The sequence below is a fragment of the Phyllostomus discolor genome, chromosome 4 (assembly GCF_004126475.2).
Source record: "Phyllostomus discolor isolate MPI-MPIP mPhyDis1 chromosome 4, mPhyDis1.pri.v3, whole genome shotgun sequence".
Taxonomy (NCBI): domain Eukaryota; kingdom Metazoa; phylum Chordata; class Mammalia; order Chiroptera; family Phyllostomidae; genus Phyllostomus; species Phyllostomus discolor.
This window is the reverse complement of record NC_040906.2, coordinates 81,100,940-81,122,520: the sequence shown is the minus strand read 5'-3', so window position 1 is coordinate 81,122,520 and position 21,581 is coordinate 81,100,940. Positions and strand designations below refer to the sequence as shown.

At 34.9% G+C, this 21,581-nt stretch overlaps 1 protein-coding gene across 1 annotated transcript in view; it reads left to right on the top strand.

Annotated features, from left to right (window-relative positions):
- The window catches only part of SPOPL (speckle type BTB/POZ protein like), a 74,064-nt gene that overhangs the window by 39,307 nt on the left and 13,176 nt on the right, over positions 1–21,581 (top strand). Inside the window, exons 2-5 of the mRNA XM_028508868.2 lie at positions 12,318–12,450; positions 12,632–12,753; positions 13,010–13,161; positions 16,001–16,128. Of these exons, the coding sequence (XP_028364669.1) occupies positions 12,376–12,450; positions 12,632–12,753; positions 13,010–13,161; positions 16,001–16,128 (477 nt within the window). The 5' untranslated portion in view covers positions 12,318–12,375. The remainder of the gene's footprint in view (positions 1–12,317; positions 12,451–12,631; positions 12,754–13,009; positions 13,162–16,000; positions 16,129–21,581) is intronic.

The following is a 21,581-nucleotide window of genomic DNA, read 5'->3' as shown; positions in this document are numbered from 1 at the left end:
AGCTATCATTTAGAATGGAAGGCCAGATAAAGTGCTTCCCAGATAAGGTCAAGTTAAAGGACTTCATCATCACCAAGTCCTTATTATGTGAAATGTTAAAAGGACTTATCTAAGAAAAAGATGATCAAAACTATGAACAGTAACATGACAACAAACTTACAACTTGCAACAACTGAACGTAAAAAACAAAAATTAAGCAAACAAACTAGAATAGGAACAGAATCACAGAAACAGAGATCACATAGAGGGTTGTCAATAGGGAGGGGGAGAGAGAGAATGGGGGAAAATGGTACAAGGAATAAGAAAGCATAATTGGTAGGCACAAAATAGACAGGGGGAAGGTTAAGAATAGTATAGGAAATGGAGAAGCCAAAGAACTTACATGTATAACTCATGGACATGAACTCTGAGGTGGGGAGATTCCGGAGGGAAGAGAGTATAGGATGGAAGAGGATAAAGAACAGAAAAAAATGGTACAACTGTAATAGCATAATCAATAAAATATACTTAAAAAACAGAAATCTTAAAAAAGATAGTGGTGAGCCAGCTGGGCCGTGTGGGCTCAGGAAACAAGTTACAGAAGCAAAACAAGGGTCTTTGGAGCTTAGAAAAGAGAGGGTAAAGGTAACACACCTGGGGGAGTGACAGAGGAGGAAGGGAATGCTCTGGTATGCTCCCAAGAGGGAGAGTGCTTCTGTGATTATTTTTTAGTTGTATTATTTGTGATTTTGATGTTGAGTACAATGAGTTCTTTATAAATTTTGGATATTAAGACCATATCAAATGTATTATGGTTGAATATATTCTTCCATTCAGTAGGTTGTCTTTTAATTTTGTTGATAGTTTTCTTTGTTTTGCAAAAACTTTTTAGAATACTGTAGTCACATTTGTTTATTTTTCTTTTGTTTCCCTTGCCTGAGGGAAACAAAAGCAAACTATCAGGAAATATCAAGAAATATCAGGAAAACTATTGCTAAGAGAAATGTCAGATTTTACTACCTATGTTTTCTTTCAGGAGTTCTATGGTTTCTAATCTTACATTTAATGAAATCTTTAATCCATTTTGAGTTTATTTTTGCATATCTTGTACAAAGGTGGTCTACTTTCATTTTTTACATGTATCTGTCCAGTGTTTCCAATATCATGTATTAAATAGACCGTCTTTGTATGTTCTTGTCTCCTTTGTCATGTATTAATTGACCATATAGGTTTGGGCTCTCTCTCTCTCATTCATCTATATATGTCTGTTTTTATGCCAGTACCATGCTGTTTTTTATTATTATATCTTGTAAGTATAATTGGATATCAAGTGGCATGATAACTCCATTTTTTTTTTCTCAAGATTGCTATGGCTATTCAGGGTCTTTTGTAGTTCCACAAAAATTTTTGGATTTTTTTGTTCTAGTTCTGTAAAATACACCATTAGTATTTTGATAGGAAATTTGTTGAATCTACAGATTGATTTGGGTAGTATGAACATTTTAGCAGTGTCAGTTCTTCCTACCATAACATGGTATATGCTCCCATTTATTTGTATCTTCAGTTTCTTTGTTCAGTGTCTTACAATTTTTCAGAAAGATCTTTTACCTTCTTGGTTAAATTTATTCTTAGGTATGTTTTTCTTTTTTAATTCTATTGTAAATGATATTGTTTTCTTAGTTCTTTTTCTCATATTCTTTATTGGTGTATAAAAATGCAACTGATTTCTTTTTTAAAAAATCTTTTATTTGTTTTATTTATTTATTTTTAGAGAGAGGGGAAGGGAGGAGAGTAACATCAATGTGTAGTTGTTTCTTGCATGCCCTTAACTGGGGACCTGGCTAACAAGCCAAGCATGTGCCCTGAGGATTGAACCGGCAACCCTTTGGTTCACAAACCCCAATTCAGTTCACTGAGCCATACCAACTAGGACTGATTTCTGTATATTTATTTTGTATTCTGCTACTTCACTGAATTCATTCATCAGCTCTAGTAGTTTTGTTTAGTGGTACGTTTAGGGTTCTTTCTGCATAGTATCATATCATCTGCAAATAATAGCAGTTTTATGTCATTTCAATTTGAATGATTTTATTTCTTCTTGTCAGATTGCTATGGCTAGGACTTCAAAACTGTGTTGAATAAGAGTGGTGAAAGTGAACATTCCTGTCTTGTTCCTGATCTTAAGGGAAATGCTTTTAGTTTTTCTCCATTGAGTATGATGTTAGCTGTGAGTTTATCATATATGGCCTTTACGATGTAGAGGTATATTCTCTATTCCCACTTTGCTGAAAGTTTTTTATCATAAATGGGTACAGGATTTTGTCAAATGTTTTTTCTGCATCTATTGACATGGTAATATGATTTTTGTTCTTGTGTTTGTGGTGTGTCATATTGATTGATTTGAGGATGTTGAACCAACCATGCACCACTTCAGAAACAAATTCCACTTGATATGATACATGGTCATTTAAAAGAATTGCTGGCTTTGGTTTGCTAATATTTTGTTTAGGATTTTGCATTTATAATATGGCCTATAATTTTCCTTGTGTCTTTTTCTGGTTTTGGAATTAGGTTAATGCTGGCCTCATAAAATAAACTTGGGAGTCTTCCCTCATCTTAGATTTTTTGGAATAGTTTCAGAAGGATGGTGTTAGTCTTTGACTGTTTTGTAATATTCATCTAAATATTACAAAAAATATGAATCCTTTTGCTGCAAGACTTTTTGCTGGGAGCTGTTGCTTCATTTTCACTATTTGTGATCAGTCTGTTCAGATTTTCTGTCTCAGTGGTTCAATTTTGAAAGGTTGTACTTTTATAGAAATTAATTTTTTTCCTTCAGATTGTCCAATTTGTTGGCATATAGTTGTTTGTAATAGTTTCCTACAATTCTTTGTACTTTGTGGTGGCAGTTCTTCTCTTTCACTTCTAATTTTGTTTTTTTGGGGGGGTTCCCCTCTTCCTTCCCCCCTGCCCTTTGAGTCTGGTTAAAGGTTTGTCTTTATCTTTTCAAAGAACTAACTCTTGTTTTCATTGATCGTTTGCATCATTTCTTTTAGACTCTTTTTAAATTTCCCTTTTGATTTTCATTATTTCCTTCCTTCTAATCACTTTGGGCTTCATTTGTTGTCCTTTTCTTAGTTCCTTTAGGTGTAAGGTTAGATTGTTTATTTGAGGTTTTTCTTGAGATAGACCTGCATTGCTATTAATTTCATTTTAAGACTGCTTTCACTGTGTTTTATAGATTTTGGTGTTGTTGTGGTTTCATTTTCATTTGTATCAAGGTATCTTTTGTTCTCTTCCTTGATCTCATTGTTAACCCATTGTTTAGTTATCTTATTTAGCCTGTATGTGTTTCTATTTTTCAGTTTTTTTCCATTGTGGTCAAAGAAAATACCTGATAGGATTTTAATCTTGTTAAATTTATTGAGACTTGTTTTGTGTTTTAACATGTGCTCTGTCCTAGGAAGTATTCCATGTGCACTTGAAAAGAATTTGTATCAGATCCATCTGTTAAGCATGTTGTTTAAGCCTACTATTTCCTTGATGATTCTTTTTGTCTGGAAAGATCTATCCATTGATGTCAATAGGGTGTTAAAATCTCCTACTGTACAACATTACTGTCAATCTTGTTCTTTATGTCCATGAAGATTTGTTTTATATTGGTGATTATTATCTGTTTGGCTTTGGTAAATTCATTAAAAACTTAAGAAAAAATTATTTGTTTTTATATATTTAGGTGCTCCTATATTGGGTGGATAAATGCATATAAGGATTATATCTACCTTATATCTACCTTTTTGGATTTATTCCTTTATAATTGTATAATATTATTCTTTGTCTCTTATTATAACCTTTGTTTTAAAACCTGTGTTATCTGAGATAAGTATTGCTAGTCCAGCTTTTTTTGTTTCTTTCCATTGGCATGAAATACCTTTTTCTATCCCCTTACTTTTTAGTCTGTGTGCATCTTTTGGTCTGAGGTGAATGTCTTGTAGATAGTGTATGTACATGGGTTTGGTTTTCTTTTCTGTTCAGCTACCCTTTGTCTTTTGTTTGGAGCATTTAGTCTATTTACATTTCAAGTGATTATTGTTAAGTACATATTTACTATGATTTTATTCTTTATAACTATGTCCCTCTTTTGCTTTTTCTTTCTTCTTTAGTCCCTTTAATATTTTTTGAAATACTGGTTTGGTAGTAACGAATTCCTTTAGCCTTTTCTTGTCTAGGAAGCTCTTTATTTCACCTTCAATTTTAAATGATAGCCTTGCTATGCATAGCAGTCTTAGTTGTAGGTTTTTGCTTTTCATCACTTTGAATATTTCATGCTAAAACCCTTTTGGACTGAAATGTCCTATTGAGAAATCATCTAATGACAACATTCTTGTCTGTAACTAACTCTCTTTCTCTTGCTGCTTTTCAGATTCTCTTTTTGTCTTTAACTGTTGCCATTTTATTTATGATGTGTCTTGATGTGTGGTCCCCTTGGGTACATCTTGTTTTGGACTCTGTGCTTCTAGGACTTGTATGTCTTTTTCCTTTACCAGGTTAGGGAAGTTTTCAGTCATTATTTCTTCAAATATGTTTTCAATGTCTTGTGCTCTCTCTTCTCCTTCTGGTACCCCTATGATGCAGATGTTGTTATGCTTTATATAGCTCCAGAGGTCCCTTAAACTGTTCTCATTTTGGGTTAATTTTCTTTTTCTTTTTGCTGCTCTGATTGGGTGTTTTCTGCTATCTTATCTTCCAAATTGCTGATTCAGTCATGTGCTTCATTTAGCCTCTCTTGATTCCTTCTAGTGTATTTTTCATTTCAGATATTGTATTTTTCATTTCTGACTGGTTCTTTCTTTTGGTCTCCTTGTCTTTTTTTTTTTTTTTTAATATTCAGTGACTCTTTTGTTTTAGTTCTCACTGAATTCATCCATCTTTTCCTTTGAGTTCCTTTAGCATCCTTATAACCATTATTTTGAACTCTGGTAACTTGCTTGCCTCCATTTTATTTAGTTCTTTTTCTAGACATTTCTCCTGTTTTTTTATTTGGGGCATGTTTCTTCATCTTCCCACTTTGGACCTTCCCCTGTGTTTCTTTTTGTGTATTTGGTTGATCTTCTATACCTTCCAGTCTTGGTATGGTGTCCTTATGTAGTAGGTGTCTTTTGGGGCTCAGTAGCAGAGTCTCCTGATTATCTGAGTTAGGTGCTCCACGAATGCTCTTTGTGTGGGTTATGTGAACCCTCTGTTGATGAGTCTTGATTGATGTTGGCCTGTTTGTGGGTGTGGTTGCCCTTCTGGCTGTCTACTATGAGCATCGACCCCAGCCATAGTGTACAAGCTGCTGTGTGGGACTGGTCCCACAAAGCAGAATATGCCTCAGTAGGCTCTGGTGCCTGCCAAGATTTCCCTTTGGTTGTGCTGCTTCTGGAAATAATCAGGCAGTGTTCTGATGTAGTCTGAATCTCATCATCGGGTGTGTTGGTTCTGGGACCTCTTGGGAGAAATTTTGGTGCAGGTCAATGTCAGATGCTGCTTGTGGCCAGCCCTGGGCTACCTGTTTGGAGCTGCAAAGTAGTCTATAGTTTGTGGTGTTGTGTTGGACCTGGGAGTTCATGGGAGAGGCCAAGCCTGTGCCCAAAGGTCAGTTTTCACCAGCACTGAATCTGGGGCCAGGTCAGCAAAAGACCCAAGACACCCCAAGATTTACCTCCACCTGCCTGTTAGTCTCAGTCATTGAAAGTCTCTGGTGGTATTCGAGTCGCCTGGGGTAAGTTCCCAGTGAGTCACTAGGTTGGGATAAGTGATGTTCACCAGATTGATATTGACTCCAACTCAGGGCCAGTGCTGGGTCTGAGGCTACTCAGCAACAATCTCGTTACACCAAGGTTGTCTGCCACCTGCCAGGTGCCTCTGGGCCATTGTTCAAGTGGGGTCTCAGAGTAATTAGGGTGAGGCCAGCAGAGTCCATTAGGCTCATATAGAACAAGATTTGTCTGTGTGAAAGGGGGTGTGTGCACAGGAACAGTGGCACCAGTAGGGCTTGCAAGGGAAAAATGGCCTCCACCCTAGAGCCATACAACTCAGTCTCCCCAGAATCTGCCCTGACCTCCTCTAAAGACTTCCAAAAGTATGTGCGGTACACTGGGGGTCCAGGCTGGCCACAGCCAGCTGACAGTATTGCAGAGTTCAACTCAGGAAGGTGGAGCTACCAGAAGTCATGAGGATGGAACTAGTGGATCTCCATAGGTGGGTCTAGTGAGTCTCTTGTGGGGGGTGCACTGTCACATGGGAGTGCAGAGCCACTCAGGTGTGTAAGACATGGGTCACTGATGCTCTAGTATGCTTCAGGGGGAGGGAAAATGGCCCCTGCCTCAGAACCACAGCTCAGTCTCTGACAACCCCCGAGTTCATCCTTAAGAGCCCACCAAGAAAGTCTATACTGAGGGTTCAATCAGCTGATTCTCCACAGCATGGGCCTGGCAGGGCTGGAGGACATGGAGTCAGTGGGGTTGGGCTAGTGTATTCTTCCAGGCCAATGCAATATGGACGGTAGTACTTAACCCTGGAAAGATGATATCTGAGTGCAGTGTGGTAGAGGTACTCAGGACAGGGACCCTAGTAGCTCTCTCCAGCTTTCTTTTCAAAGCTGTACAACTCAGCTTATCTTTGTACCACTCCTGTTCACTTCGATATGCTCTCTTTCTCTACCAAAGCCCAGAGTAAATGGCTTAGAAGGAACTTTTTTACACTGGCTCTTTAAGAGGTGTCATGGATTTCTAGAAGACTCTCCATCTCAACCTGGCAGAGAGAGTCTCCCCAGTAATTTTGACAGCCAGGTGTTATATGGGCTCCTCTTTCCACTTCTGGTTCTTTGGGCTGGGGAGCCCACAATGTGGGGTTGAGACCCACGCTTCTCAGAGGGAAACTTTGCAGCTGAGATATCCCTCTGGGTTCTAATCTGCTGCATGTGGGAGCAGGGCCAGCCCTTTTCTCATCTCTGTCCTTCCTACCATTCTTTATGTGGATTCTGTAAATCCTTTGTTATAAGACTTCTGTTTAGTCTTCCATTGGTTATTCAGGTTGATTGTTATATAATTTAGTTGTAATTCCAGTTTGGACATGGGAGGAAGGAATGCAGCTTCCACCTACTCTGTCACCATCCTGAATCTCCCCCATAAATGATTAATTTAAAAATTGTCCCATTTGAAATATTTCCTTTCTGTTTTTCACCACTAAGTGTGATGTTGGCTGTGGGCTTATAATATATGATCTTTATTATATGGTGGTACATTCCCACTATATACCTGCTTTATTGAGGGTTTTTATCACAAATGAATGTTGAATTTTGTCAGATGGTTTTCTGCATCTATTGAGGTGATTATATGATTTTTATTCTTCATCTTGTTAATTTGGTATAGCACATTGACTGCTTTGCAGCTGTTGAACCAGCTTTGCATCCCTGGAATAAATCTCTAGACCATGGTGTATGGTTCTTTTGATGTATTGTTGAATTTGACTTGCTAATGTTTGTTGAGGGTTTTTGTTGCATCTGTGTTCATCAGGGATAATGATCTGTAATCAATCTCTATCTCTCTTTCTTTTCTCTCTCCCTCTTTCTTTTCTCTCTCTCCTCCTCTCTCCCTCCCTCCCTCTCTCTCCCTCTCTCTCCCTCCCTCTCTCTCCCCCTCTCTCTCTTTCTCCCTCTCTCTAGTGTCCTTGTTTGATACTGGAATAAGGATAATTCTGGCTTCATAAGATGAGTTCAGAAGCATTGTTTTCTTCTGCTTTCTTTTTTTTAAAGAGTTTGCATAGATTTTGTGTTAATTCTTTGAATATTTATTCACCTGTAAGGCTATCTGGTCCCACACTTCGGTTTTCTGAGAGATTTTTGATTATACTTGTCTAATCTTACTACTAGTCTGTTATGATTTTTTATCCTTTCGTGATTGAGTCTTGGTAGGTTGACTGTATCCAGGAACTTAACCTTTTCTTCAGGTTTTCTGATTTGTTGGCATAGAATTCTCTTACGATCCTTTGTATTTTGTGGTATCAGTTACTATATTTCTTTCCTATGTTATTTCTGATTTTGAGTCCTCTCTTTTGTCCTACTGAGTTTAGCTAAAGGTTTGTCAATTACATTTATCTCTTCAAAGAACCAACTCTTACTTTCATTGAGCTTTTCTGTTGTCTTTTTCGTCCCTATTATCATTTATTTCTGCTCTTACATTGTTTTTTTTCTTTTCTCCTACCAACTTTGGGCCTCATTTGTCCTTTTTCTAGTTCCTTGAGTCATAAAGTTTAGGTCAGGTTTTTTTTAGACTTTTCTTGTTTCTTGGTTGTAGGCTTTTATCGCTATGACCTTCCCACTGGGGAATGGTTTTGCTGCATCCCATAAATTTCTATGTTATATTTCCATTTTCATTTGTATCAAGGTTTTAGTTCTCTTTTGCTATCTTTTTTGATCCACTCATTGTTCAGTAGCAAATTATTTAATCTCTACATATTTATGTATTTTCTAGTTTTTTCATGTAATTGATTTCTAGTTTAATATCATTTTAGTTGGAAGTGATGCTTGTTATGATTTTATTCCTCTTAAATTTATTAAGATGTTTTTGCCCTAACATGATCAATCCAGGAAAATATTCCATGTGCATTTGAGGATGGAATGTTGTTTATATATTTATTAGGTTCATCTGGTCCAAGGTGTCAGTTAAGGCTGGTGTTTATCTGTCTGGATGATGTATCTGTTAATGCAAGGGGTATTAAAGTTCCCTACCATTATTGTATTGCTCTCTCTTTCTCCCTTTAGATCCGGCAATATTTGCTTTATATAATTTAGTTCTATGTGGATGCATAAATATGTGTGTATGAATATGTTATATGTACTTTTTATAGTGAGCCCTTTATTATTTTCTAATTCTCTTCTTTGTTTCTTATTACAATCTTTGTTTCAAAGTTAGTTTCTTCTGATGTAAGTACAGCTATCAGCTAACATTCCAACCAAGAATGCTCTACCCAGCTTTCTTTTGGTTTTCATTTGCATGGAATGTCTTTTTCCATACCTTCGCTTTCAGTCTGTGTGTGTCTTTACCTCTGAAATGAGTCTTGTAGGCAGCATATAGATAGCTCTTTTTTACTTTATAGTAAAGGTAAAAGTATAGTAAAAATAAGACACTTAGCCTCTCTATGTCTTTTCGTTGGAGAGTTAGTTTATTTATATTTAATTGTTGATGGGTATGCACTTATGCCATTTTGTTCCTTGTGTTTTTTTTTTGTCTGTTTCTATAGTTCCTCTCTGTTTCTTTTGCTCGCTTCCTTTATGGTTTGATTACTTTCTTTAGCGATATGCTTATTCCTTTACCTTCCATGTATTTATAGCACTATAACCCTATAACCCTTATAGTACTATAATCCTTGTTTTGTGGTTATCATGAGGCTTACATGTAACAACTTGTCTCTGTCTATTGTAGTTGTTTACAACTTGTTTGGTTGCATTTTAAAACTCAACATTTTAAATCTCCCTGTTTTTTGTCACGTTTTACATCTTTAAACATGTATATTTCCCTAATTACTGCAATTACAGTCTACTGCTTTTGTCTTTTAACCTTTATACTGAATTTGTCAGTGATTAATCTGCTACCATTACTATATGCCTTTCAGTGAGATGTATTGTTTCATGTATCTGGTTACTAAGTGATGCCCTTTTCAGTTTAAAGAACTTCCTTTAACATTCCTTGTAAGACCGATTTAGCCTGAATGACATCCTTCAGCTTTTGTGTGTCTGGAAAACTGTCCTTCAATTCTGAATAGCTTTGCTGGGTAGAGCATTCTTGGTTGGAATTTTTTTCCTTTTACCACTTTGAATATATTGTGCCATTCCCTCCTGACTGAAAAGTTTCTAATACAAAAATTCTGCTAATAGTCTTACAGGGTTTCCCTTGTGTGTTACAAGTTGTATTTCTCTTTCTGCTTATAAGATTCTTTCCTTGTCTTTAATTTTTGCATTTTAATTATAATGTGTCTTGGTGTGTGTCACTTTAGGTTCATCTTACTTGGAACTTTCTAGGCTCCCTGGATCTGGTTGTCTGTTTCCTAACTCACATTATGGAAGTATTAGGCATTATTTCCTTCTATAAGAATTCTGCCCTTTTCTCCTCTTCTTCATTTGGGAGCCCTGTCATGTGAGTGTTAGTTGGTTTGATGTTATATAATAAGTCCTTTTAGCTATCTTCACATTTCAAAATACTTACTTCTATTTGCTAATATGATTAGGTGACTTCTACTGCCTTCAAGCTTACTGATCCTTTCTTTGCTACATGTAGCCTGCTGTTGTACCCCTTTAGTGTATTTTTCAGTTTCCTTACTATGTTCTTCAGCTTGACACACATATGTCTGATTCTGTAGTTTCTGTGCTGACTTTTCAGGGGATGCCCTTGATCATCGGGCTCTGGTGGCCAAGGGGTGGGGGGCCTGCATTCCTAGGTCCCATGGGATTGTGACAATTGGAGAGACAGTTTTGGCATGCTTCCAGTTCCAATACATTGCACAGATAGCAGACTGAGGCACACTTCCCAGTCTCTAAAAGAGATCTTTCAGCTTGTCCTGGACCTTTGGCCTGAGGGCCAGGCTTTAGGTTTGGCCCACATCTAGTGTCCTACATGGCTGCTCTCAAAGATTGTAGGTTCTGGACACCATCTTAGTGCTCTCCCTCTGCCTTGCTCCAGCTTTGGTTTTATTAAAGCTCCAGCTGGAGCTTTATTTTTATAACTGCCACCCAGGGGACACCTCCAGATGACTTAACTCTAATGGGTTGTAGGGCTTACATTTGTGGTCCCACAGGACTGTATATATTTGTGTAATTTTGAAAGCTGCTACCTGAGAACCTGGCTGCCAGTTACCCTGTATCTAGGTGCTGACATCTGCCCATTTGGGATTCTGACAAGTCTTGACATATACTTAACTACTGGGAGCTATTAAAAAATAATACGCTCCTTGGACAAGCGCAAAGGCTTATTCCTAATCAACAGATAGGGCAAGGTCGAACAAGGTTCATCTACAGAAGGCCACTACTTCGAGTCTAGTGCAGATTTTGATGTGCTTCTTCATTTGTAGTTTAAAATCTCTTCATACCTTTTATAGGTCTTTTTTCATTTTTTTCATTTTTTAAAGATTTTATTTCCAGAGAAAGGGGGAGGGAGGGAGAAAGAGGGAAACAGAAACATCAATGTGTGGTTGCCTCATGTGCTCCCTTGCTGGGGACCTGGCCTGCAGCTCAGGCATGTGCCCTGACTGGGAATCAAACTGTCAACTCTTTGGTTCATAGGCTGGCACTCAATTCACTGAGCCACACCAGCCAGGGATTTTATAGGTCTTTTGATTCTCTGTATCTTTCAGGTGGCTTTCTTCAGTCTTTGTTTTCTCATTTCACACTGTTGTTTCATTGGGTATAGCCATAGAGCAAGTATTTTTCTTCTCCATTTTAGATGAAATCCTTTTTTTCCCCAGTAGTTTCTTTAATAGGAGTTATATGGTTTTCCTTCCTCATTAATTATTCTTAAATGAAAAGAGGATTCTCCAGACTTGAGTCCCTGTTTCAATGTAATACTGAAACCCCTCCCCCTTAATGCCCCTGCAGAGTACTGTGCTATGTACCTTTTATATTTTGCCTCTTTTATATACTTTCCAAGTTTTATCTGGTTACTAATGTCCTTACCAAGTTATGAAGAAATAATTATGCATCCAAATGAATGTAGTATGAGAACAGATAACTTGGAGGAAATTTTATGATATGGTACATATTATCTGATAGGGATAACAATATAATAGAGTTAGACTTTTGTGGAAATCTATATAATTATTCTTATACCGCATTACCAGTTAGGTCACATCTGTGTTTCAGTTGGTCAAAAAGTTGGTGTCTACAAGATATATGGCTAATATTTGTAATTTTCAGGGCTCTTCTGACTTTACAGTCATTTTGATTTTTGCAAATAGGTCAATGAAAAGATGAAGGGAGGTGAATCAGATATTCCCATTTTTTTATGATTTTATATTTATGATTGTACTATTAAGGTAGATAAAGTTTTGATTCATGTTACTTTGGTAAATCTCCCTTTATAAAATAATATGTTATCTATAAGTATGAAGTTTGATTTCTAGTGTTATGCTACAGAGCCTGATTTTATTTCTTAAAAACTATAAAATAATGAAATCTGTGCATGTTATCATATAATCTAATTTGGGAAAGCAGTTGTTTTTTATGATTATTTAAATATTTTTTTCCCCAGGATTCAGTCAGTTACACCTTTTGATCAGTAAATGAAACTTTTTCTTTTTTGTAGTAAAACACTCAGCTCTGTAGGATATTGCATAAATCTTGGAAGTGGCAATTAAGTGGCAATGTCTCGAGAGCCCACCCCACCTCTCCCTGCAGATATGTCTACTCCAATAGCAGAAAGCTGGTGTTATACACAGGTACATGTTGTTGAAATACCTTACTTTATGTCACTTATAAGTTTTATAGTATTTTGAGAATATTGTGAAGCACCTTGGCATAGTTATTAGAAATGTTAAAAGATTAAGTCATAGAATGGTTAACATGTGACAATTTAAAAGCATAAAATTTATTATGGAAGTGTTTTTCCGAATCTCTTAGGTTAAAGTAGTAAAATTTTCCTACATGTGGACCATTAATAACTTCAGTTTTTGTCGAGAAGAAATGGGTGAAGTGTTAAAAAGTTCAACATTCTCTTCCAGCCCAAGTGACAAAATGAAATGGTAAGATTTTTTTTTTTTTTTGGCTTGGCGTTTTGTTTTTAATGTTATGGTTGGCTACTTTGTTTTGTTGTTACTGTTTCCGAATAGATATTAGTTTATTTTATATTAGATTTGTAAGAATTTTCTAATAGTATAGAGAATTGTAAAGAACTGTGGGGATATTGATGGGATATTAACAAATGATTTCAATATTGCCTCTTTTTTTTAATTTTTAAAGTATTATATTTCTCCATATGAGCCTATTGTTTTATTTTAGGTGCCTGAGGGTAAATCCAAAGGGATTAGATGATGAAAGTAAAGACTACTTGTCCTTATATTTGCTTTTAGTCAGCTGCCCAAAAAGTGAAGTTCGAGCAAAATTCAAATTTTCCCTTCTGAACGCTAAAAGGGAAGAAACAAAAGCAATGGGTAAGTGATTTGAAAACTTAATGAAGAAGTCTCTGTAACTACATGCTGTGACTTCTATACTTTTGCCTACAAAAGTTGAGGGTATTTTTTTCTACTAAAATCTGCTTAATCTTAAATATTTAATTTGGTTATTACTTAATTTTAAATGGCAATGTGGAGCTATAGTTTCTGTACTATTAGTCTTCATAGATATGTGAAATTTAATACTTAAATTTATATGAAAATTTAATTTCCTCATGTTTTAAAACAACATTCGTCACTTGAAAAAACTGTTGCTGTTAAGGGCAAGGTACCTGGTTCATGCCTGCCATGTATAACAGATGTCGAGGAAATACTTCTCTTCTCCCTTGCTATTTTTGCCAGTTAAAATCTGAAGATTATTGTGAAAGGATATTAAATGTCTTGATACTTTATCTGTAGAATTTTTTTGAATAATAGACCTGAACACTAGTTGAAAGGAAGTCAGTTTTTCTTAGTCTTAGGACTTGTTAAATTCCCTTCAAACTAAAAAACATTTTTCATTTTTACCAATAACTTTATTGGTTTGAATATTTTGAGTCTGTCAACTATCTCCCATGTGGTATAACATTGATTGTTCTCAGTTAATGTCTCAATTTGATTACTGTCAACTTCAACTGGTCTACCCGACTGTGGAGCATCATCCAGTGAGAAATCTTCAGGATGAAACTTCACAAACCACTTTTGACACATTTGATCAGTCACAGTACCTTTCCATGCACTGCACAAATCTTTTTTGCATTTCAGTTGCATTTTTACCTTTCTTGAAATAATAAAGCATGATATGCGGAAAATGTCGCTTATTTTCTTCCATCTTCAGTATTAAAATGGCTATACAAAAATTCACCAATTTGGTAAGTTTTTTTTTTTAAATGCACGCTGATATGACAGCTGTCACTATACAAACTAACAATAACAAAATTGTTTTGAATAAAGTTAAAGACAACTAAGCACTATTAGACTACTAAGCCATCTTATAGAAAAAAAACAAATGGACTTTTTGGCAAACCCAGTACCACCGAAGAGATGGTTTATAAACAGCAGAAATTCATTTCTCACACATCTGGAGGCTGGGAAGTCCCAAGATCAGGGTGCCACCATGATCAGATTCTGATGAAGACTCTTTCTGGGTTATGGACTATCAGCTTCTCATTGTGTCTTCATGTAGTAGAAGGGGTTAGGGAAGTTTGTAAGGTCTTTTGGAAGAGCAGCATTCCCATTCTAATCTCAAACACTGACCTCTTAATACCATCACATTGGGATATATGGCCAGCCTTCCTTCCTTCTTTCCTTCCTTATTTATGTATTGAATTATAAAGGGTGAATGTCGGACATTCTAAGTTAAAGAAGTTAGACATTCTACTTTCATAGAAGACAGTGATGAAGATAGATATCCCAGTATTTATGCAGTAGAATTATATAAACAATAAATAGTTTAAGAGATTTTGAAATTTGGTTCAGACATATACTATAGATGCCAAGAAATAGCATGCCAAAAGTAAAAGTTAAAAAAATAGTTGGATCTCAAGTATAGTTTTTTTTTTTTAAATTTTAAGATAGTATCAATAATGTGCTTTAGCTTTTTCCTACAATAATAGTAGGCTTTTTAGACTGCTGGTCCTACCCCCAGTTTCTGAGTCCAGAGGTCTGGTTTACAGGCTGATTTTGCATTTCTATACAAATTCTCTGGTGATGTTGATGCTACTGCTCTGGGGACGAACGATTGAGAAGCATTGATTAAGAACACTGAGTGAATGCTAACATGTACAAAGATTTACAAAGAGATGAAGATTAAGTCAGTAAATATACTTGACCCACCATCTAACCTAAGAAATTAAACATTACAATGATTTGAAATCCCCTGTATATCTTTTCTGGATTCTGTTCCTCTTCCAACTTCAACTCTAGGAGTAGTCATTATCTTTCATGTTTCATCATTATTTTTTATGGTTTGCCAAGAACTGCAAATCAGCAAGAAACAAGTGGGATATATGGTTCCAATATGAGAATTCTGATGGGATACACACATTCAGTCCATGTCTTGGAGTATTTCAATTACATTTACTACTGGTTTCCACCTCCAGTTCATTTTTTTTATGTAACACTGAATACTTAATGTTGGAGAATCTTGTTTATTTAGTTGTATACAGTTGGTGTACATTATAATGGGTATTTGAAACATTTACTTCAAACATCTATTTGTTAGAAACTACTAAAAACTGGTTTTTAGATTTTTATGAAAGCAGCATTAAGGGGTGTAGGGGGTTATGTGTGAAGACCTGGGAGTGATAAGTGACCTTATTTAGCTTTTTCGTCAGTTAATGGATGTTTTCTAGTTCAATAAAACTTAAGTCAGTGGGATGGTGTCCCAGGAAACCTTAAAGGGTGTCCTGGTGATTTAGAGCACTTATTTTTAAAAGGAGAAAAAGGAAATGGGAGTCATGTTCTGATCATGTTCAATCAGGTTCTGATGGTAGATTGCAAGTAGTATGCCTATGCCCATGCATTTTGGTCTTACTTTATTATTATAGGGCCTACATCTTTCCTCTCTATGATATTTGATCTGGCTTTTCTTCTACATAGAGATCCAGAAATCTGAAAGTGACCTCATTTGATGGCCAAAATTTGAGTAATGCTGAGGAGTGATCTGTTTGTACCTGATGTAACTCTTATGACACATTTATGTACACAAATATCTCTACTTTTTATTATGGATGTATCAACCAAGTCTTATTTTTACATCTTCATTTACTGTGTTACCATTAACAAAAATGTTTCTTAGATACTTTTTAATTTAAATTTCTATTCTTTTTTCCACCAGAAAGCCAAAGAGCATATCGATTTGTACAAGGGAAGGACTGGGGTTTTAAAAAATTCATTCGGAGGGATTTTTTGCTTGATGACGCTAATGGTCTTTTACCAGATGACAAGCTTACATTATTTTGTGAGGTGAGTACATTTCTTATTTCAAGGAACTTCATGATTATATTTAATGATAAAGCAAAAATAATAAACCATAACTATATTGGTTATATCATACAAAATAATATTGGGGTAATTGATAAGGTTTCATTTGAAAATGTTTTACCAGTGAATTCCTAGAAATTGTCTTAGAAATCAATATAGTAGCCCACTCTGAAAAAATTTGGTTATATTTCTAATTATAAATTGTATATGCAGTTATACTAATATATACTAAACATTTCTTTCTCTTAGGAAGACTATGGATGTATATATCATTATACGAAAAATTTAAATATTTTTGTCATTCTGAATGATTCTGACATAGATGGTGAATATTTTTGTCATATTCAGATTGATCATATATTTTTTTAAGATTTTATTTATTTATTCTTAGAGAGGGAAGGGAGGGAGATAGAGAGAGAGAGAGAAAGAAACATCAGTGTGCGGTTTCTGGGGGTTCTGGCCTGCAACCCAGGCATGTACCCTGGCTGGGAATCACCTGCGACACTTTGGTTCGCAGCGCGCCCTCAGTCCACTGAGCTATGCCATCCGGGGCAGATTGATCATATTAAACATAAAAACATTATTAGTGGTTTATCAGTCTGAACCCATATTTTGAACAGTAAAGTTCCTGAAAAAGATTGGGAAGCTTTTTATTCGTTCAAGCAGTTGGGTTCATTTAATCAAGCGATGTAATTAGCATTATAAGCAATAGCATCTCAAATTTTTAAGTTGTACCCCTGTCTGCATGTTATCATTATGTATTTTTACATGTACAAATTATTGAGATTCATCTTTGGAATGAATTCAAGGATTATGTTATGTTACTACTATAGTTTATAGAAAATATGTATTAGTTAAATCGTTTTATCAAAAAAATATATAGCAGTTGATAATTTTCATAGCAAACCAGTTGAAAGGTTATAATCAAGTAAACTAAATGTTAAATATATCTCCATAGGTTATTGTAGACAGCTGAGAGTTTTGGTAATTACTAACTTCCATAATTTCTTTATACAAAACATGTTAAATTTCTTGGCAAGGTTACAAACTAATTGTATGCCATTATGCTGTGTTAGAAAAGTAATTGAAATATGGCCCCAGAGACTACATAGTGCAAATACAGTGCATCTTATTTTCATCTAGCCAAGTTAAATGAACTGTATGATGAATTTGTTATGAGCACAATTGTTTGGTCGATAAGGCACATATCACAAGTGTCTTGAGCAGAGCTTATCATTAAATAATTTTTTAAAATAACTAAGACATTTGTTTTCAAAGGTAGATATTATTATAAGAACTATTCTGAAAAAATATAGGGTATCTAAAACTTAGCATCTTTAATATAGAATCTTCCAGAATTCTAGCAATTATCTTAAGTTTTAGCATGTTGATTTTTAAAAATCTCTTAACCTTAGAATTTAAAGGGCTTTAAAAAGCTATGTAATCTAAATAGAAAACTTCAGTTAAACTCTTTTTGTTAAGACTTGGACTGTTAACTTTTAATATTAACTTTTTAAGATGTTTTTGTTGAATTGAAATATGGTTTACAGATATTTTCCCAAGCATGTATCGGAACCTAGCAACCAAGAAATTCAGAATGAAGGCTGAAATTAAGATTTTTTTGGTATATATTTTTGAAGTATACTTTTTATCTTCATGCTAGATTATATATGCTAGTGACCTTAAAATAGAACCCACCATGACATACATTTTAACTTGACATTGTTCAGATTCAGTTTTGGATACTGTATTATATACCTTTTTATCAATGTAGACATTTATACTCTGCACCATATTAGGCAAAGAAAAGCAAGAGCACTTTGAACAAACATTCCTCATGCCCTCCACCATTTCTTCCACACCTCTCATTGATGCCCTTCCTTCTACAGCATCTCCAGCACTGCTTGCAGAAGAGGAGGAAGCATTGCACTGCTCTACGTAAAGAACTGCCTCCTCCCCCTCCCCTGCAAGTGGTGCTGTAGACAGGTAAGGCAGTTTGGTGCTACCCTTTTGTGCAAGACATAACCTAATCTTGCAAGTTCCATACTGTGAATCAAGTAGCCAGTGGTAGAAATTTCTACCCATGTAAACAGCTCCACCCTCCTCTCAAAGAGATACAGATTGCAGGAATTGAGGAGTAAGTAGGAAAAATAGAAAATTGGTTAGATTAATTCATCTTTTGAAATCCAAAAGCTTTTAAATATCTTAGTCTACAGACCCATGCCATTCCACGATTTACACAAAAATATGTATATAAAATTTAATTTTATTTAGAAAGACACTGTTTTTCCTCCATCCTATTTTTCTGTTGCTAAGATATTCTTTTTATTTATAATACTTGTGATGATGGGTGGAAGTTGGGTTTTATTCTCTAAGAAGCTATTTCATGCCAAAATGAAAAATTGACATTGTTTTTATCACCCAGACCAAAATAGGACACCTGTCTATGAAAGTCAAAAGATCTGAGACCCACTGTTTTGTAAGATGAGTGAAATTTTACTGTAAAGAAGTTTCTCACTTTGGAGCCAGTGTGAGGGATGGTTAGGTAGTTAAGTAGAGTGGACAAATTTGTAGTCTTATACACCTTGGTAAATTCCTAGCTCTCAGAATTAATTTAGAGAATTGAGATTTTTAAAAAATTGGAAGTAGTTGTCATCTAAAACTACACTAGAGAAGACCCAGATTTCTAGAGTGCTTATAGTTGATTTGAGCTTCCGCCTGTTCGTCTTTAGTCTGAATTGTATTCTCAGAGTGGAGCCAAAGCAAATTTGAAAAAGAGCTGTCAAATGAGTTTGAGGTTTTGCTTTGGAGTAGTAGTCAATTTTGAGTGTTGTGGATTTGCCCTTTTATTTTGAAAGAGCAACAGTTTAATCTCAGGAAAGAATCTCAGCCTTTTTTCTGAATTTTTTACTCTAGGTTCCATTGAGTTAGAATGTTTATTCATATATTTAAATATGTACTAGAGAAAAACTAAAATTTTACCAATTTCTTAATTATAGGTATCAAGAAAATAATTATCAGAATTGATTGCATTTCAGTTTTTTTAAAGATTTTATTTGTTTTTAGAGAGACGGGAAGGGAGGGAGAGAGGGAGAAAAATATTAATGTGTGGTTGCCTCTCACGCCCCCACAACTGGGGACCTGGCCTGCAACCCAGGCATGTGTCCCAACTGGGAATTGAACCTTTGACCTTTTGGTTCGAAGGCCGACACTCAATCCATTAAGCCACACCAGCTAGGCCTGCATATCAGTATTTAATTAAATTATTAATTTGTACTTTATAAATAGTCCCTTGAGTACCCTTTGGAGTATGAATTATCTTAGTTAAAATTTGTGGTGGTTATAAGAAATACTATGTAGATGTGTATTTCAGTAATATAAATTCAGCTGAATTACGATTATGTATATAAAATACAAATGTAACATCATGACTATTATGCCAGATAATAACAGCTTTATTTTTTGATGCTTTTATTTATTTGTTTTTGTTTTAATCATCATCCAAGGATATATACTTACTGATTTTTAGAGAGAGAGGGTGAAATATCAGTGTGTGAGAGAAATATTGATTAGTTGCCTCCTTTGTGCATCCCAGCTGGGGATCAAACCCAAAACCTAGGTATGTGCCCTGACCAAGAATGGAACCCACAGATCTTTTGGTGTCCATGACAATGCTCCAACCAGCTGAACCTGCTGAACCGCCTGGCCAGGGCAGCTTTTATTTCATCCGTTACCTGATTTTTGCCAAACCTTTACATTAAATATTCTATTTTGAGTTAAGATAATATACAATGAATAGAATTTAAGAAATCTATTCCTAAATTAAATACATCATCACATTTTTAAAGCTTCACTGCGTACTTTATGGAAGTAATTAAACTAATGTAGTTCCTTCTGTCTAGAAATCTCAAGAGAAATGCTTGATAGGAACAAATAAATACCATCTATCTATGTGATAAAAAACTGATCCCTAACTAATCCCTGAGTATTAACACCAACATACCTGGTTTATGTATCATTAAGTTATAATGTATGGTATAACAGGGCAATCAAGTGAGGATTAGTGATTTTTTAATTTTGTGTTCATTAAAATTTTGGAAGTTATTTTTGTAATTAAAAACTTAATAGAACAATATTTATGTACATAATATTTTGGTGATTGTATTTAGAAAAGCATCTTACAAGGTTTGTGAAAAATACTTCTGAATCATAATTGCATTAAAGTAGTACTACTAATTTAAAAAATATACCAAAAAAATATTGTCTAGTACAAAGAGCTTTAAAAAAAGAATCTGGCCCTGGCTGGCGTAGCTCAGTGGATTGAGCGCGGGCTGCGAACCAGTGTCACAGGTTCGATTCCCAGTCAGGGTACATGTCTGGGTTGCAGGCCATGACCCCCAGCAACTGCACATTGATGTTTCTCTCTCTCTCTATCTCCCTCCCTTCCCTCTCTAAAGATAAATAAATAAAATCTTAAAAAAAAAGAGTTGTAAAAAAAAAAGAATCTGGAGATATATCTAGTGATATTAACTAGCAGTGTGATTGAGTTCACTTCACTTCAGTTGCCTTCTCTTGACCTCATTTTGGAAACTTTTTACCAAATAAGGATATTGGACTAGATGATTTCAATAACAATGTGATTCCAAAAGGTTAATAATGCAAGTTGGAAAAAACAAAATGATTAATAAAAATATCCTCAAAAAAAGAATTTTTTCTTTAGAACTGCCTGTTTATTCACATGAGATGCATGTTTATACATCTAGATAAATGAGGACTTCTGAGAGTTAATATTCTCCAAATATTTTATACTAGATTATTATACTTTCTGTGTTAGCACATTAGTAGTTTGGTCTCATTTATACATTTGTGATTTACATTTTCTACATTATTTATTTATGTGTGTTTTTATTTATACTTACTCTTATTTAATAAAAGCCATTTGAAATGTTTTTAAATGAACATAGTTATCTATTGCTGCATAAGAAATGACCGCAGAATTTAGCGGCTTAAAACAATGGATAACTAATACAGCACTTTTGTAAAAAATTGGTTCATTTACTCTGAAACATGCTTTACTTGTTGAGGTAGTATTTTCTTTAATTTATTGAATATAACTTGAAATTCCTAATAGCAGAATACCTTTTTTTAAAACTGCTGTGCAAGACTTAATAGTGTTTTAAGATTATATTCAGTAGATAGTGGTTATCTTTAATTAGAGATAATTTAATCTGTATTATATTGGAGTCTGAATAAAAGCAATGTTGAAATATCAAATTTATTACATAGTTAATAGGTAAATAAAAGGTCTGAAAATCAAACTAAATCATATTTGTATTGTTCTTACTGTTGATTTTTTAAATAAAGATCCCATGAACTTTTAATAACTATAGTTGCTTTTGTGAGAATTCTTGCACTTTAAAATTTAAATCAATTTA